We start from the raw sequence: 10,000 nt of genomic DNA, 5'->3' as shown, positions 1-10,000 counted from the left end.
AGACAGACGCGTAAATAGATCGATAGATAGACGGGTAAATAGATCGATAGATAGACAGACGGGTAAATAGATCGATAGATAGACAGACGGGTAAATAGATCGATGGATAGCCAGATGGATCAGATAGATATGGATTAATACGAGTTTATGTGTAGACATGTTTCTATAGATGTGATTATAGAGATATATACTTTGACAAACCGATAGCAATACCTGTCTCATATCTCTAGTATGAGAGATTGACAGGTAGATAGATAGTGAAAGAGAAAAAGAGCGTGTGTAAGATCAAAATGAACCTTAATGCATTATAACCTTAGCATCAAAACACATCATCCAATCAAAAAAAAAAAAAAAAAAAAAAAAAAAGGAGAGAGAAGATGAAGTCACTTAAAAGAAGAAGAAAAAGAGAGTAGAAGAAGGATAAAGAATAAAGAAAAATGAACCTTAAAGCATTATAACCTTAGCATCAAACCACATCATCCAACCAAAAGAAAAAAAAAAGTAGAGAGAAGATGAAGAGAGTCACATAAAAGAAGAAGAAAAGGATAATAGAAGAAGAAGGATAAAATAAAGAAAAAAAAGATAAAAAAAACAGGAAAAAAAGGAGAGAAGGTTTGAAGAGAGTCACTTAAAAAGAAGAAGAAAGGCAGAAAACAAGAAGAAGGATAAAGGAAAAATAGAAAAGGATAAAACAAAAATAGATCACAGATCCTACCTCATCTCCTTTCCTTTACCACTAGCACCCCCTCCCCCCACCCTCCCTCCCAACCCCATCATCACCCAGGAGACAAACCTCGTAATAGCTAAGGTAACAGGCTGACGACCCACATAACGGGTGGCTGATTACAAGACAGCAACGAAGAGACAATATTCTGCGATGATAATGTGGAATATTACAAGCCTGAACACCCCGAGTCATGGAGGGGTCTTATTTCCAACGGGGTGCGGCGGTATTAAGTGGGAGGGCGCTCGCTCACTGATGTGAGTTTGCGTGTGTGTGTGGTGCGTGTGTGTGTGGTGCGTGTGTGTGTGGTGCGTGTGTGTGTGGGTGGGGGGGGGGTGTTTGTGTGTGGGGGGGGGGGTGTTGGTGTTGGTGTTGTGTGTGTGTGTGTGTTATGTGTGTGTGTGTTGCTTGTGTGTGTGTGTTATATGTCTCTGTGTGTTTTGCGATGGTTTTGTGTGTGTGCGTGTTGTATTGTGTGTGTGTGTTGGTGTTGTATTGTGTGTGTGTGTTGGTGTTGTGTGTGTGTGCGTGTTGTATTGTGTGTGTTGGTGCTGTTGTGTTTGTGTGATGGTGTTGTGTGTATATGTGTGTGTTTTATATTATGTGTGTGTTTGTGTGTATGTGTGTTATATATGTGCGTGTTGGTGTTGTGTGTGTGTGTAGGTGTATGTGTGTTTTGCGCTATGTGTGTCTCTTGTGAGTTATGTATGTGCGTATTGGTATTGTGTGTGTATGTGTGCGTGTGTGTGTGTTGTATTGTGTGCATTGTTGCTGTTATTGTTCCAGTTGTTCCAGTCCTTTCTCTTGTGTCTCGTTTCATGGTTACGCAAAGACTGGTCGTTTAGGAGAATAAATAATTGGAGTGATCTCTTCAAAGGTATGGAAATGCGCATACACATATTGCATATATTCGCAAACGTGCATGTATGTGTGTGGAATAGAGGGGAAGAGTGTGTGTGTGTGTCTGTATTGTGCGTAAGTGAGAGGGAGAGGGAGGGAGGGAGGGAGAGAGAGAGAAAGAGAGAGAGAGAGAGAGAGAGAGAGAGAGAGAGAGAGAGAGAGCGAGAGCGAGAGCGAGAGAGAGAGAGAGAGCGAGAGAGAGAGAAAGAGAGAGAGAGAGAGAGAGAGAGAGAGAGAGAGAGAGAGAGAGAGAGAGAGAGAGAGAGAGAGAGAGAGAGAGAGAAAAGAAAGAAAGAAAGAGAAAAATAGAGATATAGAGAGAGAAAAGAAAGAAAGAGGGAGTGAGAGTGAGAAAGAGCGAGAGAGAGAGATAAAGAGAGAAAAGAAAGAAAGAAAGAGAAAAATAGAGATATATAGAGAGAAAAGGAAGAAAGAGTGAGAGAGAGAGAACGCGCGCGAGAGAGAGAAAGAGTGACAGAGAGAGAGAGAGAGAGAGAGAGCGAGAAAGAGAGAGAGAGAGCGAGAGAGCGAGAAAGAGAGAGAGAGAGAAGAAAGAAATAAGCGAGAAATTGAGAGACAGAGAGGGAAAAAAGGAAGAAAGAGAGACAGAGAGACAACGAGAGAAAGAGAGAGAAATGAAAGAAAGAAAGAGAGCCAAACAGAAGACACACACACAATACACCAGACCACACGTACATATACGACTAGGTGCACGTGTACCGCGACTGCCTCCAGGTCTCAACGAATCCCACTCCGCTCCCAGAACCGAAAAGGAGAGCCTCACACTCACCATAGAGCTTGATGAGTCCCTCCGTCTCTCCACGTGAGTTCTTGGCCACGCACTTGTAGGAACCGAAGTCTCCCTTCTTCAGGTTGCTGATGGTGAGTTTCATGTGCGTGAGGTATGACACTTCCCCGGGCTGTTGGCAGGAGGTGGGGGTCAGCAGCATAAAGACAGGAGGTGGGGGGGGGGGGGGGGGCGGTTGAAGGTGGGGGTCAGCAGCATACAGCCAGGAGGTGGGGTGGGGGGTTGAGAGGGGGTCTGTTAGCAGGAGTAGGTTGAGGGAGGGGGCTGTTGTCAGGAGGTGGGGGTCAGCAGCATACAGCCAGGGGGGTAGGCGGAGGGTGGGGTGAGGTGCGTTTGGTGTTGCTGTGTTCTGGGGGTTGGTGGAAGGTGGGGGGAGGGTGGGAGAGAAGGAGGTAAGGAGGTGGCAGATTGGGAAAGGAGGGAGAGAGGGAAAGAAGGAGGTAAGGGGGTGGGAGATTGGGAAAGGAGGGAGAGAGGGAGAGAAGGAGGTAAGGAGGAGGGAGAAGGAATGGAAAGAGTGGGAGGGTGAGGGAGCGAGTAGAAGCTTGGAGAAGTTATAAAGGGACAGGAGAAGAAAGAGGAAGACAGGGGGAGAAAGAAATAGGGAGGGAGAGGAGGAAAGTGAAAAAAGGAAGGAAGGTTGAAGGGAATAAAGAGAAACAGAAGAACAGGAAGGATAGAGGATGAAGCAAGCGAGGAGAGTAAATGAGAGGAGGAAAAGGCAGAACGAAACAGAACGGGAGAAGGAGGGAGAAGGAGACAAGAGGAGGAGGAGGAGGAGGGAGAAAGGGAGGCCGACAGACAGAAGTGAAGGGTGATATGTCAAGTGTGAAAGGATGATGGGTAGACGGCGAAGCGAGGGAGGCTCGGAGTGGCGGGTTGATGGAGCGAGAAGGATGAGGATGGGCGGGAATGAACCGGAGGCTCATAGTAGGATTAAGCTTGATGCCGTTGCGTAGAGCTCATTGTCGTGTCCCGTGCGTTTGATTATTGTTAACATGCTTAGCTAAACTTAAGGCTTATCTCCTATATGTCATACGTGAGAACGATAGCCGATTGAGTAAACTGCAAAGCATTAAGTCTCATATCAGTTTGTAGAGATTAAAAAAAAAAAAGCAAATTTCATTGTGTTCATGAAAAATGCATACAATGCAGACTCAGATATTAAGTTACCTAACCATAAAAACGTGTTCCAACTTTTGACTCTGCACATGAACAGTATACACAACTCGTAAACATCCCCAAACTCAAATATATTAGGTTACTGAACTGTGGCAAAGCGTATAAACACCATATACCTTTTCATCGATATGGTACTTGTTGCTCTGGTGTAGCATCACATCCTGGCCCCTCGTCCAGTAGGTGAGGGCGGGGGGGTGGGCCTCGATGGTGCACTCGAGGGTGACGCTGTAACCCAAGGGGGCGCCCACCAGCTGGTGCGGGATGCTCATCATGGGCGGGACTGTGGGTGGGACAGGAACGAATGTGGATTTGTTCAAGTGGAGAGTAGAAAAAGGAGTGGGATGGGGAGTCAAAAGAGAATTGTAAGCTATACATCGATTAAGTTATGAAGACACACAAAAAAACGTTCTTCTGTGAGTTATGGAGACACAACGTAAAAAAAAAAACATGATGATGATGTCCTATGGTATGGAAAAAAAAAACGAAGACAAGGATTTGCAGAAAGGAGACACATCAAGCTTTTTTTCTCCGTTTTCAAAAAATAAGTAAAGAAAAAAAATGAACAAAACACTTCACTCAGTATTAAAACAGAGATGCATTGGTATGTAAAACTCCACGAAATATTCCAATAATATTCGAAGACAAGGATTTGCAGAAAGGGGACAAATCAAGCTTTTTTCTCCTTTTTCAATGATTAAAGAAAGAAAAAAAAATGAACAAAACACTTCACTCAGTATTAAAACAGAGGTTCATTGGTATGTAAAACTGCCCTAAATATTCCAATAATATTCAAGACAAGGATTCGAAGAAGCGAGACAAATCAACCTTTTTTCCCCTCCCTTTTTTCAACACCGAAAGAAAGAACGAAAAAAAAAAAAAACTGAACAAAACACTTCAATCAGTATTAAAACAGAGCTCCATTGTAGACGACAATTGAAGCCACGCCCTCTACGCTGACACTTACAATTTACACTGACTTGAATCCTCTTGCTGACAATAGGGGGGACGCCGTTACGAGCGATGCAAAGATAGGCAGCCATGTCCATTCTGCTCACCCTGGCGAGAGGCAGGCTGGTTCCTTCGTACTCGGTGGCTGACGGGGAGAGAGTGGATGGTGAGGCAAGCGAAGGGGAGCGTAGATTATCACGAGTAGATACAATTGTAAAGTTTGTGTGTGTGTGTGTGAGAGAGAGAGAGAGAGAGAGGGAGAGAGAGAGAGAGAGAGAGAGAGAGAGAGAGAGAGAGAGAGAGAGAGAGAGAGAGAGAGAGAGAGAGAGAGAGAGAGAGAGAGAGAGAGAGAGAGAGAGAAAGAGAGAGAGAGAGAGAGAGAAATAGATAGATAAGATAGAGAGAGCGAGAGAGAGAGAGAGAGAGAGAGAGAGAGAGAGAGAGAGAGAGAGAGCAAGAGAGAAATATATAGATAAGATAGAGAGAGCGAGAGAGAGAGAGAGAGAGAGAGAGAGAGAGAGAGAGAGAGAGAGAGAGAGAGAGAGAGAGAGAGAGAGTGAGAGAGAGAAAATGATAGATAAGATAGGGAGAGAGAGAGAGAGAGAGAGTATTCTGTGTGTATCGTAGGCATACAAGTGTCTTCGTGTCATTTTATACATGGCAGGGCGAGACGGAGAATTAGTGAAACGTGGGTTGGGCGCCGTAGATTTTCACAGAGTATACATATGTATAGTGTGTGTGTTTCTGCATATATCTGTGTGTTGTTGATTGTGTCTGTGTATGTGTATGTATGGTTTGTGTCTGTCGTTCGCTCGCCAATGTCTTGGTGTAATGTTTTAACTGTGAGAGAGAGTGAGAGATGTAGTGAAACTTGGGTTATATGCCGTAGATTTTCACGAAAATATGCGCTCAATATACATACATATGTGTGTGTGTGTCCGCTTGCGTGCCTGTGTGTTTATGTGTGTCTGTGTGTTTATGTGTGTTCGTGCATATGTGTGTGTTTATGTGTGTCTGTGTGTTTATGTGTGTTCGTGTATGTGTGTGAGTTCTTTTGTGTATCATACCCTTGCCACTCTTGCTGCCAGGCAAAATTGAGATAGTGAAACATGGGTTGTATACCGTAGATTTTTATAAATACACATTTTTAATGTGTGTGTGTGTGTGTGTGTGCGTGCGTGTGTGTGTGTGTGTGTGTGTGTGCTTGTGTGTGTGTGTGTGTGTGTGTGTGTGTGTGTGTGTGTGTGTGTGTGTGTGTGTGCGTGCGTGCGTGCGTGCGTGCATGCGTGCGTGCGTGCGTGCGTGTGTGTATGTGTGTGTGTGTTTGCACATGTGTTTGCGTTTGTGTATGTCTGTTTGTGTTAGTCTGTATCCGTATGTCTATGTCTATGTATGAATATATTTTGTGTATGTCGAAAGTTAGCCATTGTGCTAATGCAATTTCATAATAATACATTTTGAGAAATATTAGGCATGACACCTGACGATAAAGAGAACTGCACATGACAGCCAAGAATTGTCTGAACAGGAGATTGGCATTTTGAGAATGACTTTTGCTCGTGTCATAACAGCCCACGAGCTGAAAGTTTGACATCGCTTCTTTGCGTGTGGTAAGGTGATAACGAGCAGAGAATTTGGCTTGGAATTGTAAGTATATTTGTATGAATAAAATGATACCTAGAATAGATACTAAGTAAATAGATAAGCCGAAAGATTGTAATATATGATATTGATTCTGCAAATAAAAGTGGTGATGATGATGGTGATAATAACAATGATGATAATGGTGATGATGAAAATACAAATAATGATAATAACAACAATCATTACTACTATGACTATTTCCATTATTATTATTATCATTATCGTTATCATTATTTTCATTATCGTTATCATTATTATCATTATCGTTATCATTATCATCATTATAATCATTATCATTCTTATACCATCATTATCATAATTATTTTGATATCATTATCATTACTATCATTATTATAATCATTAATGATTTATTTCAAACAAGATAATGATAACAGCAATGAAATAATAAAAATAAAGAAAAAATAATCATGATAATAATAACAGCAATATCAATGTTGATTAAAACATCTTCATCGTTGTAATAATAGTAATAATAGTAAAAGTAATGATAAGAAAAATGATAACAGCAATGATGATGATAATGATAATAATAGTAATATTGATAACGATAATATTAATGGCAATGATAATAATTATGGTAATATCAGTAACAAAAATAACAATGATTATAGTAGTAGTAGTAGTAGTAGTAGTAGTAGTAGTAGTAGTAGCAAAAATAATGATGATGATAATCACAATAATAGTAAGGATAATAATAACAATAATAATGGTAATAATAACAATGATAAGATGAACAATGGTGATATTAACAATATTGATAGTAAAGATAATAGCATTAGTAATACTAATACTAATAGTAATAGCAGTTTCATAATAACAAAGATAGTAATTATAACAATGGTGGTAATGATAAAGATTATAACAATTATCTTACTAGTAATAATAAAAATGATGATAATGACAATGATGATAATCATGAAAATACTACTAATTTTGATAGTAATAATAATAATAATATCAATAATAATGGTAGAAATGTTAACAATAATGACAATAAAGATAATGACAATAATTATATAATAACATGATAATAATGATAACAACTGCAATAACGTACCACCATTAATAACGATAATATTAGCAATAATAACAACCCCAAATAAACACTATACTTACTTTGGTATGTCTTATTGATGTTGATTTTCATGTGGTCTTCCCTACGCCATGTGATAGAGGGCGGGGGCGTTCCTGTGGCACTGCAGGTGAGGTTAAGGCTGGCACCCTCTTGCACCATCATGTCCCGAGAGCTGCGGTTGTCCACAATATAGGGTGGCACTGTAGGGAGAGACGAAAGGTTGACGGGTGTGTTATGGTACATTGTACGTAGGGGAAGATGATTCAGTGGGTGAGGAATGAGAAGGATGAAAAAGAGAGAAAGAAGGGAAGAAAGAAAGAAAGAAAGAAAGAAAAGAAATATAATGATAATAATGATGATGATGATAATGATGATAATAATAAGGATAAAAAAAATAATAATGATAATAATAATAATAATAACAATAATAACAACAACACGAGGCTAGGATTATACAAGGCTAGAAATATATTCCTTATATACAATAAACTGATATTGCAGGAAAAGAAACTGGTCCTGCGCTCAAGTAGACAGACACAATTACCAAATGAATGAAGCTTCATTTTCATAATTCATAAGCTTCAGTAAATTAGCTTAGATCTGATAGATGATAATCTTGGCAAAAGGATGAGATGAAGATACGAGCTTTTTACTGATAACATTTATCATATTCTCCTTTTAAGGCTTCGTAGCGAATTTGATTTGTATGTATGTCTAGTTGCAGGTGATTGTCTGCATGTAAAAGATGAATGGAAAACATTTCCCTACATGTAATTTTTTTTTTTTTTTTTTTTTTTTTTTTTTTTTTTTTTTTTTTTTTTTAGTTGGGTTCGAAGTTTCGTTTGTCTGTATGTCAGTATATAATTATGGCGCCTAACGTTGGCTTCTTTGTTACGGAATTGGATGATGAAACTAAAGTCACTGAAGCGATGAAGCAACTAAAATGAAGTCTGACAAAACGGACCACAAACATTCACAAAAACACAAGGAAAGTGTCCAAACGACGTGGTAATAAAACAACATATAGTTTGACCAGGGATAACTATGTACTTTATGTTATGTACAAAAGGCCTAGTGATGATGGTTTTATGTACAACGGGGTACATAAAGCCCTATATTGCGAGGTACTGTATGTCACAGCGAGGTAAAAAAACATTTGGTTATACGTAAAGAAGGAATCATGTTGCTGGGTTTCGAGTTAAAGAGTAAGCGAGTAAGCGTAAAAAATGCAATAAAGTAAGTAAATAAGTAAGTAAAAAATAAGTAAGTAAAACATGCAATAAAGAATCTATCTTACATTTGGTTATACGTAAAGAAGGAATCATGTTGCTGGGTTTCGAGTTAGAGAGTAAGCGAGTAAGCGAGTAACATGTACAGTTAACTAGATCTTGAATTATTTGCCAGTATATCCAGAAGGATAACTGAAGCAGAGGAATTTCCAATTAGCATTCAGCATTAGCATTTAACGAAAACAAGGTTAGATGTCAGTGAATTTAGTCAAGCAGCCAGCAAGCATATGTTGATAAAATAGTGGGATTTCTACAAGAGCGAAGGAGGAACAGTGTAGCCAGAACAAGACGAGGTATAGTCAGGGCTACAAGAGCGAAGGAGGAACAGTGTAGCCAGAACAAGACGAGGTATAGTCAGGGCTAACCAGGACCAAATGTAGCCAGTCAGAGATGGAACAACGGGGTCTATTTGACAGTACAGAAGGAACAGGAGACAAAACGGAACAGCCAATTTGTAATAATTGATCTCTGACCAAACTTTCGGGTGAAGAAGGAACAGATTAACCAGACCATAACAGCCATTTAGCTAAACTAGTGTAACAGACAATTAAACAATGAAAACGGTGGAGCTAGAACAGAAATACCGTTTAGTAAAGAACAAAAAATATGAACAAGTTAACAGTGAGAAAGAAACCGAAAGATGAATGATATATAAGTATTATAGTTCTATTCTGACTAAAATTGGGCAGTTTAGCCAGAACAGTGCAGCCATGAAGACAAAGCAGTGAGTCAAACGAATAAGGAACAGTGTAGCCAGAACAGAAGAGTGAAGAAGATACAGTATAGCCAGAACAGGAGAGCGAAGTGTTTAACATACAACATAGCCATGACAGAAGAGTGAGGAAGATTCAATATAGCCAGAACAAAGAAGTGAAGAAGATACAGTATAGCCAGAACAGAAGTGTGGATAAGATACACTATAGCCATAGTAGAAGAATGAAGATACGCTATAGCTATAGTAGAAGAATGAAGATACACTATAGCCATAGTAGAAGAATGAAGATACACAATAGCCAGAACAGAAGAGAGTGGATAAGATACAGTATAACCAGAACAGAAGAGAGTGGACAAAATACAGTATAGCCAGAACAGAATAGATTGGATAAGATACAGTATAGCCAGAACAAGGCGAGGTGTTTGCCAGCCCAGAAGCCTCGCTAGGGAGAACCAGTCAGCAGACTCCCTTCGCCCCAAGACCAGCAACAAGCATTGGCTCATTATAACCTGCATACACGGTACACAAAATCTTTAATCCGCGCCAGATCATGGTAATGGTGTATTGTCACACAGTCAAATATGCAAAGTTGAATTAATCTTTTAAAAAATGCCGTAAAAAAAAAGTTTTCACGTCAGAGCGAAAATCGGATTACGGGACAAACACAGCGATGGGAGATAGAGTGATAGGAGAG

At 39.9% G+C, this 10,000-nt stretch overlaps 1 protein-coding gene across 1 annotated transcript in view; it reads right to left on the bottom strand.

Annotated features, from left to right (window-relative positions):
* LOC113804740 (lachesin-like) overlaps nucleotides 1-10,000 on the bottom strand; it is a 114,881-nt gene that overhangs the window by 16,677 nt on the left and 88,204 nt on the right. The window contains exons 3-6 of the mRNA XM_070122378.1: nucleotides 7,344-7,502; nucleotides 4,579-4,707; nucleotides 3,731-3,894; nucleotides 2,415-2,544 (exon numbers count right to left, since the gene is read on the bottom strand). Of these exons, the coding sequence (XP_069978479.1) occupies nucleotides 2,415-2,544; nucleotides 3,731-3,894; nucleotides 4,579-4,707; nucleotides 7,344-7,502 (582 nt within the window). The remainder of the gene's footprint in view (nucleotides 1-2,414; nucleotides 2,545-3,730; nucleotides 3,895-4,578; nucleotides 4,708-7,343; nucleotides 7,503-10,000) is intronic.

Source organism: Penaeus vannamei, chromosome 6 (assembly GCF_042767895.1).
Source record: "Penaeus vannamei isolate JL-2024 chromosome 6, ASM4276789v1, whole genome shotgun sequence".
In the NCBI taxonomy this organism is placed as follows: Eukaryota; Metazoa; Arthropoda; class Malacostraca; order Decapoda; family Penaeidae; genus Penaeus; species Penaeus vannamei.
This window is presented reverse-complemented; position numbering and strand designations above follow the sequence as displayed.